The 22,222-nt window shown below is 31.1% G+C and overlaps 2 protein-coding genes across 3 annotated transcripts; both read right to left on the bottom strand.

Moving 5' to 3' along the window:
• Nucleotides 1-530: 530 nt before the first annotated feature.
• Nucleotides 531-1,412, bottom strand: LOC25500898 (putative ripening-related protein 1). Its single transcript, XM_013589398.3, has one exon. It carries the CDS (start codon nt 1,392-1,394, stop codon nt 939-941), a length of 456 nt encoding a protein of 151 aa, XP_013444852.2. The 5' UTR covers nt 1,395-1,412; the 3' UTR covers nt 531-938.
• A 2,896-nt stretch (nt 1,413-4,308) lies between these two features.
• LOC25500897 (AT-hook motif nuclear-localized protein 9) lies at nt 4,309-11,349 on the bottom strand. Of its 2 annotated transcripts, none has more exons than XM_024771932.2 (6): nt 10,967-11,349; nt 9,423-9,941; nt 6,568-6,635; nt 5,855-5,986; nt 5,298-5,459; nt 4,309-4,788 (listed from the first exon to the last, which is right to left on the bottom strand). In XM_024771932.2, exons 2-6 carry the CDS (start codon nt 9,850-9,852, stop codon nt 4,549-4,551), a joined length of 1,032 nt encoding a protein of 343 aa, XP_024627700.1. In that variant the 5' UTR covers nt 9,853-9,941; nt 10,967-11,349; the 3' UTR covers nt 4,309-4,548. The 2 variants fall into 2 exon arrangements, with proteins under 2 accessions (XP_024627700.1, XP_024627702.1); XM_024771934.2 differs by lacking the exon at nt 10,967-11,349 and adding an exon at nt 10,537-10,685.
• Nucleotides 11,350-22,222: the final 10,873 nt, after the last annotated feature.

Here is a 22,222-nt window from a genome sequence, read left to right as displayed (position 1 = left end):
TTTATATACTCTTATTTAGGACCCAGATTATTTGTTCGTCCTAGACCATCAAATTTCCAAAAACGGCCCTGCTCCGATGATTCGTGTTTATTAAACTTTTTTGGAAAATGCTATTAAAACCGTTTTTTGGCACAAATCAAGGTGTGTTTTTAACATAAATTTAAAGATATAGCTGAAGAACGTGTGTACTATAGTGAAGATTTTTTAAAAAAGAAACATGTGAAAGTCAAATAAATAAATTATTACTCTTTTTTTCTTTTGAGTTTTGCATAGATACTACGAATATAATAAATAGTTTTATTTTAATCGTAAAATATTTTTTATTTACTAAAACATCATTGTTAATTCTAGTTAGAGGAGTATTTAGATTATTGAAATACAATAAATAAGGATATGTTAACATAAAAGATAAATAAATGTTGTATTGATATTATAAAATGAGCAAAATAATTTTAGACAATAAAAAATAGTAAAAGAAACTTAAAATACAACGAAGGGAGTAATTTAATCAAATAGAGAAATTACTACATGAACTTTGCCTCATAGTTCAGCGTAACAAAGTCAATTTCATATCACTAAGCTAAAACTACATTGACATACTAATCATCTTACAATAATGATACATAGACATCTTTAATAATTCCCTATATATACATTATTCAGAATTTTATTTTCTTTATATCTTTCTTCTCATCACATCATTAATATATTACATCTAACACGACATCTTCTATACTTCTCTCTCTCAAGGAGTATGTTGAGTGTACGATTTTCATGATATTAATATGGAGAATCAAAGCTCTACTCTACTAGTAGAACTTTTTCATGACATTTTTATGCAGAATTTGTGCCTTTATTTTAAATGAGAAATTTTTGTCGTTTATTCTTATATTATTACACAAACATATATAGATATAATTAATTCTCATTTATTTGCATCAAGCATCTGACCAGAAAATGCTCATTTCACCCCTTCTTTTTTCAGGCACACCCAAAGCCTTCCAAACAGCAGCAGAACCATCAACAATATTGTTCTTACACCCTTTACTTGAATCACACTCATCAACAACCTTGGCATTAACCCTTTTACCATTACCAAATATAGTAATCTCTTTCAAACACCTCTTTTTATGGTTGAACAAAGCACTTGATAATGCTACAACAAGTGTCTTGTCAGAGTGAAACTTGTTGTCACATTCTGATGGTGCTCCTCCATCTCCACCTTTTTCAAAGCTGTTCAATGTTAAGATTGCTTTATGACGATGTTCTGGTTTAAACCTTCTTCCATTTGGTTTTCTGGTTGAAGCTTCAATGCTTGAGCACAAAGTTGATACAAGGATTAGAAGAATGACCATGGTTTGAATGAAATTTGAACTAATTTTGACACCCTTCATTTTATTATTTTTATTTTCAATGATGGTGTGAAGTTAGAGTTTAGTCATCAGGGTATTTATAGAGATATCAAGTTCAAAAAGACAAAATTCTTGTGTCATATTAATTTAATAAATTTGTTTTTTCATCAAGACCAATGGTTAGTTTAATTTGGTGGAACATATATATATATGGGTCTGTCACCTAGCTATCAATGAAAAACATCATTTTTTTATAGAATAAGTTAAAATCTTATGCTACAATATTGATCTTACCTCCATATAAAACAAGCTGTTGTTGACAATTAAGAATCAACATGTGTACATAGAGATCATATATTATGTTTTACTGCATTAACTTATTTCTTGTGATTTACATTGATTTGGTAGTGTTGGTTTGAGACATTGATGTGTGCTCATCTTCAAGTTCTCAAATTTCTAATTTTATTCTTCATTAAAACTATATAATTTTTAATATTTGTTTTTACGAATTAGATAATCGAGTTTTCTTAATCTATATTTATATATTAAAAAGTACCAAATTTCGGTATAACTTTTTTTTCAATTATTTATCATTTATTTAAAATATTTAATTTATAGTTTTTTATTTTTACCAAATAATAACTAAATATAATAAATTTATAATTTTAATTTTTTTTTTTACAATTTACAACTAGATATAATAAGTTGTTTTATTTACAAGGACTAAAAAAACAAAAAAGTGCATGAACTAAAATATGATATATTCTTTTTGTTAGTAAACCTTGCATATATTATGTATTTTCTCTACCAACTTAACTAAGCTCACGAGGACAAAAATATGATATATTTACAAACACCAAACATATATGTAAAAAAAAATCCCCGTAGAAAAAATTTGTATACATTAACAAGTTTTAGTCTAATTGACAAAAATACTATAAAAAAAAAAAAAAAACATATATTGTTATTTCATTTATCTATTAAGAAAAAATATTATACAAAAACATCTAATCACATCTCCCTATTTCATTTAATGCAGAAGCAGAAGTTATGGGGATCATTTTTGCAATTGAATTTGCTGCCCGCCATGGTTGGAGGAATCTCTAGTTGAAAAGTGATTCAACCAGTGCTCTCATGATCTTTTCGAACCATTTCTTGGTGCCCATGTTGTTACGTAATAGATGGCACAATGCTCGCAATCTGGGGATTCAGGTAATTGCTTCTCATATATTCCGTGAAGGTAACTGCTGTGCCGACTATTTGGCGAATTTGGGTCACTCGGTGGTAGCCACGGTTTGGCTTGACACTCTCCCTCTTGCACTGAACTTCGATTTCTTTCGGGACAGAAGCGGTTTGCCTTACTACAGATTTCCTTAGTCTGTTTTTAGTCTGTTTGCTGTTTTTTCTTTCTTTCTGTTTTGTTTTTGCTTTGTTTATTTTGGAGGGTATTGGCCTAGTTCCCCCTCCTTCAGTAATTATTTTTCCCCTTTTTTTAATAAATTTTTATTCGAGTTTGGCGGCAAAGGATGGCGATGTCTCGGGGTGCCAACATAGTTGGGATGTCGACGATGTCTCCTGATGCATGTCCTTTCTCCTAGCTTATCAAAAAAAAAATATATGATTAGATATATGTGTAAAATTGTTTTTTTATACTAACGGTTTAAAATTAAATTTTTATATTGTATACATGCAGGCCAATGATTTTTCTGGTGAACATAAATTCCCTATGAGTTGCATCCAAATACGGCAAGGCATTACTTTTCAAATCACATGAAGACAGTTACTCCCTTTTCATCAACATTTCTTGTTTTTTTAACTGTAGCTCTTTCAATGAATTAGGGACATTAAAAATATATAGTTGTGCATATATTATAGATCTTATGAAGCATAGTGAGTTAATTTCTGCCACTGTTCCTCTCATTGTTCCAATTTCCAGTAAATCACCTAAACAATGTTACATAACCAAATTTCAAGCCGACATGTTATTAGTTTATAACTATTTTTCTTGTTGTTTTAGTAAACATTGAAATGTACGTGATCATAGATACCGAACATGATATCTTTTAACTTTCACGGTAAAAAATGGACCAATATGGTGCATTGCATCAGCATGTTACTGTCTATAAATATGACAAAATCATAAGTCATGATCATTTGAGCATCATATAACCAGCTACTCCTATTTCTTACTATAAATAGTGCTTGGACTAGGACTAGTATTTGTTATTTTGGAAATTTTAGTTGCACAAAACAAGCAATTGATGTTGATACTAATGATTTTTATTTGTTTCCTAAACAATGTTTACTCAGCAATTATTAGTCTGTCCCTATTTATTTTGTTTCTCTAGGAATCTGAAAGAAAAAAAATACCAACAGTAAATAAAATTTGTATAAAGACTAAACATGAATGGTGGTGATTTATATTAAAAAAAACTTTCAATAACAAACTTTCTAATATGTAACTGCAATTCGTTTTACCACTTGAGTCTAGCTCAAGTTGTTGACACATCGAGTGTGTGAATGTTGTAAATTTTGAAGTATCGAGTTTGATTCCTTATTAAAAAATATATTATAATCTAGCTCAATCGGCAATGCTAACAATGTTAGTCTGGATACTTTTTGTGGCATTCTGCGTTCAAACTCGGGGTATTCCGCTGTGTGTGAGTTTATGGTGGTGTTTGTCATTTTGTTTACAGACGCAAAAAACAAATTTGAAACAAACCCGGCCTAGGTTTTCCCTGGATTCAGAAATAAATCATCATTTGCATCATATCATTGCATTCCATGAAACAATCTAATGACGAAAATCGCAAGATCTCCTAATGGAAATAATCTTGTTAGAGGGAACCTCTCCCAGAACTTCAAGCCCTGAGTCACCGTATTGTAGAAGATCGGCCCCTTCTGCTAATCTCATTGATTAAAACTACGACATTTTACCACGAGTCGCAACATACCCTTGAACCACAAAAGGCAAAATCTTAAAATTAAAATTCCTCACATCTACAAAAATATGAGTACAACCTCTAAAGTCAATCAACCATAGCTGACATTAATCAAATTCCAAAAGTCAAGAAAGAATTCTACTCTATAGTTTGAACTTCACATTGAGTCATTACTAGGCGAAAATTAGATGAGTGACCATGAATCTTAAACATGTATATCCAATACTGGTGTATGCTAATAAATAAATAAATTGTCACCCACGCATTAAATCAATGTCGATATGAGAATTACGCATATCCAATGGACGCGATGCAGGCCAAGAATTGAGAGATGTTGGAGTCAGATTTTGATTTGGTGACATGCTATTCATTGCAGCTGGATTATGAACTCCATGATGATGATTTTCCTCTACACCAACTTCTTGATCTTCTGAATCTTCATTCTTCTTGTTCTTGGTTTTTGGTCCACCCCACATAAAGCTCCCAATTATCACCTGATAGTCATGACCAATCAAATTTAGCAATACAAATAAAACTAGGGTTTTGTAGCCGAGTTTAATTTTGATAATATATTAGTGTAAAATGTTTTATATTGTCGACAGATCACAACCAATCATGTGTAACTTAAGTAGTTGTTATTAAAATCAAATGTTTTAATGATCTAGCTATTCTAATTCATTGGCAACTTAAAAAATCTTTATACACTGATGATGTATATGAATTAGATATTGTCATATGTTTGTGCAGTAAAAGTGAAAACACAAAATGTTGCCACTATTTCCTATACAAACAGAAAACATAAGTGAAAATAATGTGACAATTTTGCAAGTAAAAGTGAAAACAGAAACTTAAAACATGAAACGTTTTCTCAAACTAAACAGACACTTGAGTGAAATAGAAAATGTTTTCACAAAGTAAACATAAAATGTTTTCTAAGTTTCTGATTTTGAGGTGAGAAAGGGGAATTTCAATGCTATCCTAACAGCAGTAGAATAGCAGTTACCTGAACAGGACTTGCAGCAATGAGCAATCCACCGACGCCTCCACCAATGACACGACCGTCAGGACTGGCAAGAGAAACACTTAATGAACCCGTTCGATTACGCGAGCCATCATTATCAGCAACCAAGTAAGAGCCTGTCAGGCTTAGTATCTCAAAACGCCCCTATCGAGGCAAAAGACCACAAATTATTAAACATAATCATATATACAAAAGAATAAACAAACTTAACGTGCTAAAGAGACTTTTTGAAGGATAAGAAGAAAAAAAACAAAACAAACAGATTATTAAATTCATAACATGGTGATCATATAAGGAAATGCTACCAGTACCACTAACATTTGCCTATAAAAATTGATTGAATTCTTAAGCTAAGCAATTTTTCCAAAGAATTGCTAATGCATCCACTAACATTTTCATAAAGGATTGCTATTATGTGCATGTATAACAATTCTAGGCAAGAACATATATCCGAAAATGCATTTAAACAATCATAATTCTTTATGAAACTAGAAACATATAGAAACATAGCTGTACGTAAAAATGAGAAAGCTTCATACCTCATATGTGACAGAACCCCCAGATGTCGAAGCCTGACAAAGTGTCACAGTAGAGACAGCACCATTGGCCGACATAACAAATATAGTTCTAGGTCCCTGCTGAGAAAATGCCAGAATTTTTGTTGCAATGTCCTACACAGAAGAAAAGGGTCAATTTTCAAAAGTGTGTCTTACATATGATTGCACAAATGAAATAACATGTGACAAAAATTCAAACGGATCGTCTAAAAGAAACATCAAAGATTTTCTAAAGCATGATATTATGTCTTGAATGAATTCCCTTTCTAAAAAAGTACGTCCATTAAAAAAAGAAGCACTGTTAACAAAACTAAATGCTAAAATATATTTTTGGTCCCTTATTTTATTTCTTTGGTCCTGTACCTTTTAAAATTTTCGGATTTTTGGCTTCAATGTGGACCTTTTCATTCAAATTGTATTAGAAAAGGACCGTATTGATAAGGGACTATTGCAAATCATAAATAATAGATAAGTGGCCCAAATCCTAGTTGAAGCTTTGAAAAGATAAGGGATAAAATTGAAACTAAAATATTGGACAAATGACCCAATTAAAGCTTTTAAAAGTTAGTCTACCAAATTGGAACCAAAACATAGATTACAGGAACTAAAAATGTACTATTTTAGCAAAAAATAAACAACAGACATATATAATAACAAAACAGAAAGATTAATACTGTTAAAGAAATGTAGCATACTTCTCCAATTGCAATTGAGATGACATGAGGAGTGAAACCATTTCCAGCTGAACTGGAGATCAAACCACCTGGCAATAACAACTCAAAACATTAAACTAAAACATATATAGAATTAGTAAAACCAAATTAACATAAATCAATCACTTAGGTTGAATTAGACAAGAAACTTTCAGCCCAAGTTATACTTCTTTATACCAAAGATTCACAAGAATTTATCCATCTTTGCTACTTGCCGCATAAGATCATTCTAAGAGAAAATTATCTTATAAATCATTGCATTAAAAACTAAACTCAGCCGGTCACGTTTCTCAAGAACGTAGAGTTGAGGTTTTGAAATTACAGTTACTTGTCCTTGTGCATTTTATAGGGGACAAAAACAAATCAAATATCTTGTAGCTAATCCTAAGACTTGCATTACTTCACAATGCCTTATAGGCTCGACAAGCTAACCATATGAATAAATGTAAAGTAATAAAATGACAATTTTACTGTTATTGTTTGACAATATACTAAATATTCATTTCAATGCCTTGAATCCATGTACATTTTGACCTATTCAAAGAGTCAGTCCTAGTGGCATATATTACATAAAGACTTAGGCCTGTCATCCCATTAAGAGGTAAGCTTTTGGATTCTTTAAAGGCCTCGCTATAAAAAGGCCGCCTCAGATAAACAAACCAAACTTGGGCCTTAATTTTGAAACAGGAAAGGTCTATCTATGGCAAACCTAGCTTATCGAAGCCCATTTCCCCCAATCCCAAAAATAAAAAACAACTATATCGATCTTAGTTAATGTAAAAAAAAGTACATATATTAATTAATATATAAGTATAAATTGCCAAATATTATTGCATAGAAAATAACAATAATAAGGAAAGCCATCAAAAACTCGAGTGTCTCAACATTTTAGCTATACTATTTGAAAAACAAGCCATGGCCAAAACAATCGAGTGGGGCCGACGTTGCAACATGTTTTGTTGAAATTATGAGATGACAATATTTGTTATAATATATTAAACTAAAATCATAGACAATATCTTGACCAAAAAAAATAATTCATAGACAATTTATATTGTGTATTAAAACAAAAATTTAATAAACCAAAACCATTTATCATGCCAGCATCCATATTAGGGGTGGGAATATTAGATATTAATCAATAACTGCATTTGTAACTAACTTCTAGATAAGTTTGTTTTAAATTCTATAGTTAGTTAGATTGCTTGCTACACAAGCAAGTGACTTGTGTGCCTATATAAAGGCTTTGTATTGTGAAACTCAAAATATGAATCACATTCACATCATTACCAATCATCATTCATTCTATTTCTCTCCTTCAATTTTATTGTTTGTTATAAACTCATCTTGCTAAAACAGCTTATTCATATAAGCACTTATTGCTGCGCATAGAACCAGTTCATGTTCTAACAGGGAATAGGTCAAGAGGCCTCTTGGGGCTTATAGGCTTGCCCAAACCTAACCTAGGTCAAGATTTATTTTAAAAGAAGAACGTATGTACGAAAACAAAATGTGTGTCTTTACTCTTTAGCTCATCCAAAATAAAAAAAATTATTGTTAATGTTCTCAATATAGTAAATATTAATTGTATTATCATCAAAAATATATTTGGTGATCTCTTTAAAGAGATAGCTCTAGTGGTCCGACTATAAAATAAGCTTTCAACTATATTAGGTAAATAGACTAGGTAGGCTAATGATTTAAATTTGTTAAATGGGCCAGGTCAATTTAATGATAAGGCCTAGCCTGGACTGGCCCATTTCACTTATAATCCCAGTAAAAATATCCATCAATATTTCTGGTATGGTAAAAAAATTGATGTATTGAAACAAATATAAAGGTATAAATTGTCAAATATTATCTTAGTGACAAAGGAACAAATAATGTGGACTACTATGAAACGCTTGAGTGTTTTGGTGTGTTAGTTGTAACGTTTAAACAAATAGAATTGAAATTAATCTTTGAAAAATAACTAATGACCAAAATAGTCTAAGTTTTAATGTGTGCTGTAATTTAATCAGTAAAATCTTTGGGAAAAAAAGTCATGCAATGGCTGAAACAATAGTCTGTTTCACGCATCATGTGTAATAATTACAAATAAAATGTACGTCAAACGTTGAAAAAGATGTCAAGTAACAGAGGAAGAAAACGACGATACACATTGATTGCAATATTTGAATAATAAAATCTAAGTCAATATTTGAAAAATGTGAAGAAAACGTACGTCAAACTTTGAAAAACAAGTCAAGTAACGGAGGAAGAAAACGACAATACACATTGACTGCAATATTTGAATGATAAAATTTAAGTCAATATTTGAAAAATATGAAGAAAACATACGTCAAACTTTGAAAAACAAGTCAAGTAACGGAGGAAGAAAACGACAATACACATTGACTGCAATATTTGAATAATAAAGTTCCAAGTCAAATTTGAAAAATGTGAAGTAAAAGTCTAAGCAATCAAGTGTTTCAAGTTTCGACGTTGATAGTTTCATCGAAAATATCATAAAAATTTAAAACAGATAGAATGAACCGAGACTTTTGAAAGCTCGACCACTTTTGTGCACAGCCCATCTATCTTTGTATTCAGTAAAATTTTGAATAGACAGTGTTTTGTATATGTGAGAATATAAAATTCGTTGTTAATTCAGTTCATTAAGGGATTAGAATGCCGGCATGAACAAATAAAAAACCTTGACTCAAAAAAACTTCAAAAACTATAAAATCAAACAACTCATGGATATGAATTTACGAAACAGATATATCTCAAGTTCAAATTAAAATTATTATACTATAATTAAACGCCACAAAATAAAAAGTGGAATAGAGATTTACCGAAAGAAGCCAACTGTTGTTTTTTCCCGGACCCTGGAGGGCGCCCTCGACCGCGTTTCTGGACTTGCGGTACGGTTCCAGGATGGCTTGCTGGTGTTGTTGGAGTCAATGCTAAGGACACACTTCCATCAGCCCCGTATTTTCTAGGCCTTCCACGCTTCCTTTTGGCAGGTTCACCGGTTGAAGCAGCACCCCCAGAAGAAGCACCTACATTGATACATTGAGATCCAATTCCAGAAGAATCCATCGGCAACGTGGATCCAATAGTACCACCACCACCAATGCTTGATTGAAACGATGAATTGGTATTCAGTGGACGAATACCAGGCGAATTATGCAACTCATGTTGGTTTCCAGAACCAGGTAATCCTCTCTGCATAAAGTATGATGCAGAACCGGATAATGCCGCCATTTGGTCCCCTCGATCCATGCATTTAAATTCAAGTCCCTTCACAATCTTTGACAACCAAAATTGAACTTCCCTTTAATATTCAGCAATCCAAACTTAACCACCTATCTCTGTGACATGTAAAATCAATGACAAAGGAACAAATGCACAAGTCAGAAAACCATGAAATCAATGAAATCCAATATGCAGGCACAAACAAGAGTGTCAAGAAGTGCTTAAAATTTAACCATATAATCAATGACAGCAGTTTGATAAAATTAGCCACAAATCGTACAAATAAAAACTGAAAAGATAGAACAAATAAAGTTTCTCAACAATGGTAATCGTACTCTACTGATTTTTGTTTTGTTTTAACCATATAGTTCTCAGAAAGAAAAAAAAAAAAAAAGGGGTTCTGGTAATCCAAAGTTCGGCCAGAAGGTAAGCAAAGTCTAGCCAAAGATTGTTTAAGTCAGGGATCGAACTCAAGTACTCCTCATTAATCCGACCGTAACTTAAACTCATCAACCACTTGGTTATGCTCTACTCAATTATACATATGAATGTTTGACATCTACATCTAAATGTGAAGAGCAAGCAAAGGAAAAAGAAAAGGACCTTAAGACTAAAAGGCAAACCAAACATGCAGAAGAAACTAGATCAATGGAAATACTTTACAAAATCAATTAGAGTGAGGACAAAAGCAGAAGCTAGATTACATCATACCAAACTATATAGAAACATGAAAATTAAAAAAGGCTTCATGTTGAAGATAAAGACCAGCTGAACTGTAACAGGTCCACTCTCACAGTCACACCAACCAACCATAACAAAATCTTTAACATTAAGCAATTTCTAATGTAACCCTTTTAAGCTTATCCTTTGATAAATACACTCACAAAATTAAAAAGCCAAAAAAGAAGAAAAAAATCATTTTTTTCACTTGAAGTCAATATTACAAAGCTTAAGAAAAAACCAAATGCCACACTAAAACAAAACAGCTTAAGAAAAAACACAAAAAGGTAAGAACTTTGGTGAATTAAGTGAAAAGCAGTAAAAGATATTTCACACCTCAAAGCATAGTAAAGCATAAGAAATAAAGAGATAGTGCTATGAATCAATAGTGACACATGAAAAAAGAGAAGAGAGTACTAACATATGAAGAGAGAGAGAGAGAGAGAGAGAGAGAGAGAGAGAGAGAGAATCAAAACTCAAGAGGGTATTCTGAATTGTGAATTGTGATTGTGATAAAGTGGTTCATATTCTTCATGAATTTGTGGTGGAAGCTAGTGTGAAAGTTGAAAAATGTTCAACGGTTTCATATGGGGAATTAAAGAGAGATGATGGTGGGTGACAGAAGAGCACAGAAGAGAGAGAGAGAGAGAGAGAGCAAAAAAGTGAGTGAGTGCAAAGAAAGAAACAGAAGATGAGAACAAACAACATTAACTACAGAATGTAAAAAAAAAGGAAGAAAAAAAAACATGAATGTTGAATAGTGTTTTGCTATGCTATGTTTGTTGTGAGTGTCTGTTTTTTTCTCTTTCTTAATATGTGTGTGTGTCAGTTGCATAAGTCATTATCAAGATTGCATAATTTTTTTTTTATCTAGGGATGAGGGTCCTTGTTTAGTTTGAATAATGATGATGATGATGGTGATGATGAAAAGATGCTGTAGGATAGAGTTTAGCTATATGCTTTACTCACTGGCATTTCACAAACAAACAAAACTTTTCAACACAAACAAAAGCACTTCTTCTTTTTTGTTTTTTTGGAAGTTTCAAGTTTGAACTAGGATTTTTTTGGATACCATGCAAACACTCTCCTCAATAATGAAAAGTTTGATTTTGGTTTGTAAAGTTTTTTTTATATAAATTTATGTTTTGAGATAAATTATTTTTAAGGTCTTGTTAACAAGTGTCCTAAGGACATTGTTTAAGGAACCCATAAAAAGATATTATGCTTTGAAAAAAATAAGTTAAACACTTGTTGAAGTTATTACCGTATAATTCTCAATGCAAAAAGTTGCTACTTTTATATGCTTAAACATTGCTCTTAAAACACTTGTTAACATTTTCCTTATTTTTATTACTATCATTTTTATATAATAATGGATAGAACATCATTAGCTATCATTGATTCTATTTACTAATATATATCAAAGATTAATTACATATGAATATAAGGTAACCGAGCAATAAGTTGTACCGTTGGATCCTTTTGGATGAAAAAATCAATCTTGGTAAACACAATATTCATGGACCTATGAGTCAGAACATGCTTTCTCATATTTGGCCACTTTATTTGACACAACTTTTAGGGATGTCTATCTTATCGTAAAAGCCCTCATAATCCCACGAGTGGTGAAACCCCGGTGAAGTCCACACATGCATGTTTTCCCCTACCCATTCATACACCATAACATTTGCAGACCTTAAGTTTCAATCTTCTATCTAGTGGGTCAGTCAGCAAATTCATTGAGGCCTCCTTCTTCACTAATACTCTCACCCGCCTGAATATATCAAAAAGGACATCCGTAACAAAGTCATGAATGTACTTAAAAATCATTTTTTTCATTTAATCTATTTATGTTGTGCATTGGAGAAGCCATATTTTGATTATTAGTGCAGAGAAAATTGCTTGACTGAGAGGTGGTGAGGTGGGTGGATAGTATTTCAAAAGAAAAATGAACTAAGACATATGATAAAGGGAGGTATCAGGTAATATGACAGTAAACCTTGCCGAGTCGACTAATTATGTATTGAAAGGAACATAAAACCTTCTAATTACAATGTTGATTGAAGGAACATATTTAGATTTAGTGAACTATTTGTAAGGAGAGGACAACAAATAGAACAATGATCAGATCAAGCAACAAATACTCAGAAAATCTAATAAAAGACATTGAGAAGTAGCTTTAAAAAGCTAACACCCACCAAATTCACCAATTTGATCAACAACACAAAAGATTCTTAATGGCAAAAGTTACCAACCCACGAGAGGGGAATCTTGCATATAAGTTTACGGTTGACCCTAACAAAAAATGATGTGACTATGGTAAATATTAGACCCTACGTATTCCATTTCATATTATAGTTGACGGACTTCACTTGTGTATTATTTTGTTTACAAAAATTTTAGGGTGAGGGGATGGTGCCCCAGTCCAAGATAAGTAAGACCTTCGGGCTTAAACAGCACTTACAAAGATATTTATATTTACCTTTCTCCAAAGGCACTAGCGAGGCTCGAATCCGAGATCTCTCGGATTCAAGACCTGTCTTTTTACCACTAGACCAAACCTTTGGAGTTAAGGAGAGAACGACGCTAACATTGGCTAATTTAATTATGACTTATAAACTAATCTCATTAAAAATAAGTTGCATAAAAGTTGGTTAGTTTTTCTACCATTGGAGCAAAACATGTTTAGATTGTGTAAGTGGAATGTGATGTTTTCAAATTAATTTAATATTGATCATGTAATCAAGTTAGAGTTTTTAACAGATTGTGGGTTGTATATACAAACACTAACACAAAGTTAGAATGTCACCCACGGAAGGAAGGAGGTGTACAAGCAAGGTAGTCCACGCGCGCAGTTTGGCAAATACATTCCTAGACAAAATTCAGGTGATAAGTTGCCTCTAAATCATCGAAAATATATATTGGAATTTGGAACTAATGAACAACATTGATCCTTCAAAAAATCAAAAAACAAATAAAAAAATTAACATTGTTATTACTACTAGTGTCTCTCAATTAGTACTCGTTTTAGTAGGTGTTTTTCATTAATCATATAACATAATATAATTAATTATAATTTTTTTTAAGTGAAACAAGTTTATAACATTTCATTAGATATCAAAACATAAATATATTATCACTACCAAATATATATATATATATATATATATATATATATGGTGGTATAAGCATGAGAGTTAGCTAAAAATATGGCTACACTTATTAAAACTTAAACAATGATGGTTCTTAATGGAAGCTCGTAGTAGCCGTATCTGTAACGCCCACTTTTATTTAATTAATTATTTAATCGAGTCTAGACGAGTTATATTATATTTATATAATATATGTGTGATTTATGATGATTTATGACGATTTAGATAATTTGGATGATTTTAGATGAGTTATGTGATGTGACGATTTCATGAGGTTATGAGACTTATTTTCTTGTTTAATAAAATAAGATTTGAAAATAAAATAAAATATTTAGTTAGGGGCTGTTTTGAGATTTTAGACAGTTTTGGGGGAGAAAGAGAGATAAGATAAGATATTAGGAAGAGATATAAAAAGGAAAGACCTAGGCTTTTAGAAAAGTTAGTACGTACGACTGCTTTTGGAGAAAAGGGAGAAAAGGGAGAAAAAGCCAAGAGAAGGGAGAACACCTAGGGAATCTGCAATTTTCTTCAAACAAGGTAAGGGTGAGACTAATAATTCAGTAGTATTAATCCATGTAATTCTGATGATCAAATTAACAAGTTAGGATTAAATTAAAAAGTTTATGAAATTAGGGTTAATAGGTGATTTTGATGATCCAATGATGTTAGGTTGTTAGATTGATGCTTAAAACGTCCTTTGACCTTAGATTATGAATAGGATGAATTCTGGAATCAAAATTAGGCTTTAAACCACGTGAGTTGTTGAATTTTCGTGAAAAACTGCATTCTGTCCAAGCCTACATTCATCGCTCGCCCTCGCGAACGATGATCCTCGCCTCGCGAGTGATGAAGTTCATCGCTCGCCACGCGAGCCATTTCCATTCGCCTCGCAAGTTACAAGTCGTAGCTCGCCACAACGAACAACCTTACTCACTGTAGCGAGCATGACCAGAGAACATGTTGAATTCTGTAATTTTGACTTTTGAGTTGAACCTTAGATGCTTTTGAGTGCCTAAAGATGTTTATTAAAGATTAGATGATGACTTAGAGTGAGATTTGTAACACCCCGTTTTCCCAACATAAAAATTTCGCATAAATAATCAGAGTTTTTCAACATAAACGGAATGTCACATTCTTTTCTTAAAATCATAAACTGAATAAATAACTATTTATCCTTTAAAATTCAAATACAAGATCTTTAATACTTCGCAGCGGAATTTATTTCAATAACTAAAACAGTCTTTGGCACGAAGGCCTCTTCATAAATGTCGCATAAAAATCCAATCTAAAAACATAGTCATAAATCTTCAAAAACAATACGTAAGGAATAGAAAAGCAATAACAAAGTTCCCATCCCGTTACGTATCAGAGCACCTAAGACACACGAGAAGGAAAGCTCACACGACATCAACTATTCTTGGTTACCTGTTAGTTACCCATGGTGGGCAAACAGAAGGGGTGAGATTTCACAAACAATAATATTAAGCATATAATTCATCAATTACATTTAACAACATAAGCATCATCAATCATATTTAACAACTCATAGACAACATCATGTAATCATCATAATATTCATCATAGATAATAATATATCATAATTCACTTCTTTAATAGTTCATATAAAGAATCACAGCTTTAAACAATTTCATGATTTAACAACTTAACAACTCGACAACTTGACAACTTAACCTATTGACTATGCAACTTAATCTTCTAATCATGCATGTGGTACCAATACGGGGCATCAAGTCCCAATCGCTATTTGAGTATTATTATACTATCGGAGCATCAAGCCCCAATCGCTATTTGAGTATTATTATACTTCCGGAGCATCAAGCCCCAATCGCTGAATGCTAATGCATGGACTCGACCTCTTAAACATCTTAATCGACAACCTCTTATATAATCCAATAATTTGGAACTTCATCATCTTAACCAACTTAGACCGACTCATGCAGCTTAGTTAAATAACAACAGCAACACAACAGTATACAAAAACAGCATGACATAATAATATCAAATGCAAGTCAACAACGTCTCAATTATTCACATATAATTCAAGTAATGCATATACAATTATATCACAGTATAACAACATCAAATAATAATCAACATCTTAAAACATCATATATACATATAACACTTCATCAATCATGGACAATATCATATTCACAAACATACACATACATATACTAATTCATCAATCATAATCAATTATTCAGTGTGACCTACGTTCAGTAATTTGACCATAACTCAAGTTCTATAAATCCTTTTGAAGTCAAACCAATGGCACTAGAAAGCTAACATCCATACCTACAACTTTCGTGTTTATACCTAAGACCAATTATGTACCAATCAATACCAGTTTTTATTTCAATTCGGACAAAGTTGTGCTGAAATTCATAAAAATTCACTGTGACCTACGTGCAGTAATTTGACCATAACTCATAAACCGAAAATCATTTTCAAGTGAAACTGACACCACTGGAAAGCTAACACAATTATCTACAACTTTCATGTTTACACTAAAGGCTAATTCAAAACAGAAACGTGTGAAAAAGACACAAGAACATGAAACAGGACATGCTGTCAGAGAGCAACTCGGGAAAAACACACTTTTCACCCCAAAATCCCAATTTTAACTTCCCTATGCCCAAATTTGATCCCAAAGTTTGTCTAAACATTTATATACATCAAAGGAGACTCGAAACCATATAAAATTTGACCCAAAACATTATTTTAGAAAATCATCAAATAATCACTTGTAACCCTAATTTCCAAATTCTCAAAAACTAAAACCTACAACATGTTAAATCCAATTTTCAGAATCAATGACTTAAGATTATTGAATGTTAGTCCCACCCTTACCTTAGAATAAGAAAATCGCAGCCTCTATGTGCTTCTCCCTTCTCTTGGCTTTTTCTCCCTTTTCTCCAAAATTGGTCGTACGTTATGTTTTTTCTAAACTAGGTTTCTCCTATTTATAACCTTTTTTTCTATTTTATCTTATTTCTCTTTCTCCCCCAAAACTCTCTAAAATCTCATAACAAACTCTCAACTCAATCTTATTTCTATTTTCAAATCTTAATCTATTAAATAACAACATAAGCCACTTAATAAATCACATAATCAAATAAATATATTTTAAACTCTTCTTAATAAATTTTAGACTCAATTAAATAATGAAATAAATCTAATAATTCAAAGAGGGCGTTACAAGATTGAACCTGGTTTAGCTTATAACAACTTTAGTTGGAAATCTGGCTTGTACTCGCCATGGCGAGCAGATGCTCTCGCCTCGCGAGCACTTCCAGAACTGAGTGTTAATGAGAATGTCGTGATCTGTGTTGCTTGAATTGAATAGGGATGGACCCTTAGGTAGTAATTTGACATATATAAGATGTTAACTGCAATTTGTGAAGCTGTTATGAAATGTTAAGCTGATTATAATGTGATTTAATGATTAATTGCATTACTTGAGATGTTAATGAATGAATGATTGAGTTGATGATTGCTTCTATTTGATATCTTTATATGATGTCATAATGTTGTTGTAATCTGCTTGTGCTGCTATTGTTAATTAACTATGTTGCATGAGTCTATACAAGATGATTAAGATGATGTTGAACTCCAAATTATTGGATATATATATATGAGATGATGATTAAGATGTTTTAAGAGATTGAATCCATGCATTAGCATACATTTGTTGGGGGCTCATGCCCTGGAGCTTTGTACTCACCACGATGGAGCTTTAGCTCAAAATAATGTTGAGGGCTCATACCCTAAAAGTATATTAATACTAAAATGTTGGGGGCTCATGCCCTGAATTGGTACCACATGCATATAAGAGGTCTAAGTTGCATAGTCGCATAGTCGAGTCAATGATGAATGATGTTATGATGCTATGATGTTTTAAGATGTTTATGTGAAGATTTATGATGTTAATTATGATTGTTGAATTATATTGATTAATATTAAAGTTTTGTGAAATCTCACCCCTTCTGCTTGGAAATGTTGCTCTTCGTATGAGTAACTTGCAGGTGATCGAGCGTAGGTTGCTGTTGTGCTGTCGTGAGTGGCCTTGCTTCACTGAGTCCTAGGTTGCTCTGATACGTAACAGGATGGGGTTTATGATATGCATGCTTCATTTCCTTTACGTGTTTATTTATGATGTTTTATGATGTTTAACTGAATTTATTTGAGATGTTATGATGGGGCCTACGTGCCAAGACAATTTATGACTTTTGATTAACTCCGCTGCGATGATTGAGATATTTTGTTGGAAGTTAAATTGTTATTTAACTGTTTTTAGATTATGTGAATGTGATATCCCGTTTTGTGATGTTTACTCTGATTTATGTTAAGAAATTTTTATGTTGGGAAAACGGGATGTTACAATATCACCCTTCATTAAATTAGTATTTGTCGCTCTCTCCAATATTTTTGGTCAAGGCCGACCATTGAAAATTAACAACATCATCTGTTTGTCTCCGACTAAACTAGAAATGAGAATTTTTAACAATAAACGGAAATAATTTTTAGAAATAATTACAATAATTTCAAATTTTGGGATGTCATTGTTGCGTAAATTGCAATGATCAACCATGTTCTTCAAGTCTAGCTTAAAATCGACATTGGACAGTTGCCGATCATGCACCCAAATACTAGCAAGAAAAACCAACTCTATTTCAAGATGCATAGAACGATGCCTCTATATTGCACTTGCATCTTCATGATGTCAGTTTCACTCATCTAACTGAAGCAGTTGATTTAAATCGAGGTTACAAAGATAAACTCTTACATTGAACTAGCACCTCAAGTGTGATATGCTCTACTTAAACTTCATTTAGTTTTTAGTGGTCCTCCGGTTTATCCAAATTACAATTATAAAAAATTATATTAATACTTATATTATATACAACGTCGTGATAAAGTAATATATTTTTTAAGCTAGAAATTTATTGAAAGAAAAAAAAAAAAAAAGTAAAAGTGAACAATAAAAGACTCATCAAATTAAGCAAGTTTGCTAACCATTGAACTATAATATATTTGATGCAAACTATAATATATAATATACTAAAATCTAATTTACGAAATAACAATCTTCTATTATATTTGTAGCAAAACAAAAATCATCATCTTCATCACCTATTAAATTTACTTTGAGAGAAGCTAACGAATATGCAGATTAATTGGTTGATTGAATTTGATGCTATTAATGTTACTCTTTGATTAAGCAGTGGATTGACTCTTTTTTTTCCTTGTCCTTATTGTCCTTTTGATCAAAGGAAAATGAAATAGCAAAATTAAAATTATTTAATATATATTATTTAAAGGATTAAAACTAAGAAATAATTATATTGATTCATTTGTCAAAAAAAAAAATATTGATTCAATATCTTATACTAATAAAAAAAATAAGTATTAAAAAAATTACATCAAAAAAATACTAATAAAAAAAATAAGTATTAAAATTTATGTATGCATTTTGGTTTTGGTTCGGATAGAGGAATATGAAATTTTCTATTCAACAAGTTTCACAAAAGCACATCACAAAACATGTCATAATATTGAGTTTTGTGTCTTCGCGATCTTAGCTCTGTTAGTAAGGACAATGCATAATATATGCAAGGTTGGGAGTTCAAACCTCGACCACCACAAAAAAAAAAAAAAAAACTTGAGTTTTGTGCTATTTTTCAATTTTTTGTATCGGTTTAGAATTTTAATTTAGATTGATTTAAATATGAAAACTCTATACGAGACCTTATTATACTAAGTGCATATTTGATTTTACGCTGATAAAAATTAATTTTGAATGAATTAATTTTATAAAATACATTTTTTATAAAAATAAGTTGAATACAAAGTGGTCTGTGTTCGATTTTTTTTTTTTTTGAGAATGTTTGAATATATTTAAAAATCAATTGGAAAATGAATTTTAGTGTAAAAATAACGTAGACTTTTTTTTTAAGAGAAAAAAAAAACGCTTAGACTTAAAAGCTATAAATTCTAGGGGTAAATATGTTTTTGGTCCCTATAAATATACCAACTTTTCGTTTTATTCCCTCTAAAATTTTCCTTCAACTTTTAGTCCCTATAAAATTTTGAGTCACTACTTTTAGTCCCTATTTCAAAGTAAATTTTAGTATTTTTTTTTTTTTAATGAAATTGTACAGAAATGTATAGAATATTGTAAAAACATTTCCAAAAAAAAAAAAATTAGAATTTTTTAAGTAAACATAAATTATATATGAATATTTAACCATAAATAATATAAAAATTTATATTAAATTCATGTTTTGTTAAAAATTCTAATTTTTTTGGGAGATATTCTTATAATATTATGAACTTTTCTGGAAAATTTGATTAAAAAATATAAATTCTACATATGAGTTTACTTTAAAAGAGGGACCAAAAGTGAAGATGGAAAATTTTTTAGGGACTAAAAGTTGAAGGAAAATTTTAGAGGGACTAAAATGAAAAGTTGGTATATTTTTAGGGACCAATAATATATTTAACCCTAAATTCTATTCCAAAGACAACTATTGACATGCAAAATATAAAGGGTTAAATAATGTTTTGGTCCCTATAAACATGTCAATTTTTCGTTTTAGTCCCTTTAAATGTTTTCTTCAACTTTTAATCCTTATAAAATTTTCAGTCTTCACTTTTGGTCCCTCCTGTAAAGTAAACTCATATGAAGAATTTATATTTTTGAATAAATTTTTTTAGAAAAATCTATAATATCATAAGAATCTCTCCAAAAAAAAATTAATTTTTTTTAACAAAACACGAATTTAATATGAATTTTTATATTTTTTACAGTTAAAAATTCATATTTAATTTATATTTAGTTAAAAAATTCTAATTTTTTTTTTTATACAATTTTCTACACATTTTTGCAAAATTTTATTAAAAAATACAAAAATTAACTTAAAATTAGAGACCAAAAGTAGTGATTTAAAATTTTATAGGGACTAAAAGTTAAAGAAAATTTTTAAAAGGATTAAAACGAAAAAAAATTATATATTTATAGGGACCAAATATAAATTCCACGGTTTTTTTAGCAAAGTGGAGGAGGATGATCTTGAGGTGATTCAAAAAGTATTGAAAGCTAAGGCCCCGCATGTTGTTGATATGAAAGTACCATTCAAGCATTGATGCCTTACATTATCAAGAATCAGAAGAAACAAATTAAGCTAGGAAGCACAAATAAGAACTACAACACCCGTTTATAGGGCAAAAACTCCGCTTCATCCAAATCCTCGTAAGTTTAACTCAGTTGGTTGGGACAATAAATAAAATATCCAAGATTCCAACCATGGCCACTGCCAACAAAATTTGACTCATCCAAAGGCGCGTGCAAAAAAAGAGAAAAATCGTGACAAAAAAAGTGAGAGAGCTTACTGAAAACGGGTATAGCACTTTTACACTGACTCACTCTCAGTCTCATCTCATTATATAGAGAGATGCCTCAATTTGTTTGTTTGCATGTGACTTACTTCTGCTCTCTCCATATTAATGGTCCATGACCATCCTACACCACACAATAAAATATCTATCAAAGGTTGGCATATGCTATTTTCTTTCTTCACAACCTTTCAAGTTCAGCCAAGAATCTCTTCCCTATTGGTAGTACATCCATGACACAACAAGAAGATATATGTATCATCATCTATTTCTGATAAATCATTATCAAAGTTTTTTGTATATTGCTTTGAGTACGATTTAAGATAAGAATGAGCACATGAGAGAAGATAGATACAATTAGTTTAGGCAATTAATATGCATAAAAATAGTTGATTAATTAATTTCACTTTTGGATCGTATATAAATTTGGTACTTTGGATCAGTGTCTTGTTAATATGTGTCATAACAGTCATCTATTGAATAAATAAGGACATATATTAGCATTTTTCATAATATGTATTTTATTATTTGGTCTCGGTAAATATTTTTTCGTCACTACCACATAACAATCATCTATTGAATATTGATGTGTCGGCTAAGGAGTGCACGGACAATGATCTCACATGAAAATTGGAGTGTTCATACGTACATATTAACCTGATGATCAACCTAACAATCATCCTTTTTTTTTTAACATCAAAGCCCTATTATAAGCATTCCATTCATATAGAAGAAAAAGAAAAAGAAAAAAACCTTATGATTACCGATAGATAGAGGGTTGACCAGAGGCGGAGCACCTCAAGGGCCAAGGTGGCCCATGGCCCACCCCACAAATAATAATTCTTACTATGTATATATATTATTTTGTGTGGAAGAAAACAAGTTGTTCAGTGTGTTGTCGTCGTTAAGAGGGTGTTTTGGCAAGCAGATTGTGCATGGTTCAAGAATACTATATAGTATATTCTTTATTAAATAAAAATATATTTTTTTATTGTACTTGATTATAAGTATATTTTCTTATGTAATTAATATGTGTTTTATGTGTTTGTGCGTGATTATTTATCACTGGATGCATTTTAATGGGTTTTAGTGCGTAAAGGGTATTTTTG

Source organism: Medicago truncatula, chromosome 8, assembly GCF_003473485.1.
Source record: "Medicago truncatula cultivar Jemalong A17 chromosome 8, MtrunA17r5.0-ANR, whole genome shotgun sequence".
NCBI lineage: Eukaryota > Viridiplantae > Streptophyta > Magnoliopsida > Fabales > Fabaceae > Medicago > Medicago truncatula.
The sequence above is the reverse complement of the archived record's forward strand: the minus strand, read 5'-3'. Positions and strand labels throughout refer to the sequence as shown.

What these genes read in the sequence shown, in the direction of transcription:
- LOC25500897 (XM_024771932.2), bottom strand. Translation starts at nt 9,852, where the DNA reads ATGGATCGAGGGGACCAAATGGCGGCATTATCCGGTTCTGCATCATAC. An exon ending in TCTCAATTGCAATTGGAGAA is followed by an intron (nt 5,987 to 6,567) that starts GTATGCTACATT and finishes TCTTCTGTGTAG; the next exon opens with GACATTGCAACAAAAATTCT. An exon ending in TTGCTGCAAGTCCTGTTCAG is followed by an intron (nt 4,789 to 5,297) that starts GTAACTGCTATT and finishes CATGACTATCAG; the next exon opens with GTGATAATTGGGAGCTTTAT.
- LOC25500898 (XM_013589398.3), bottom strand. Translation starts at nt 1,394, where the DNA reads ATGAAGGGTGTCAAAATTAGTTCAAATTTCATTCAAACCATGGTCATT.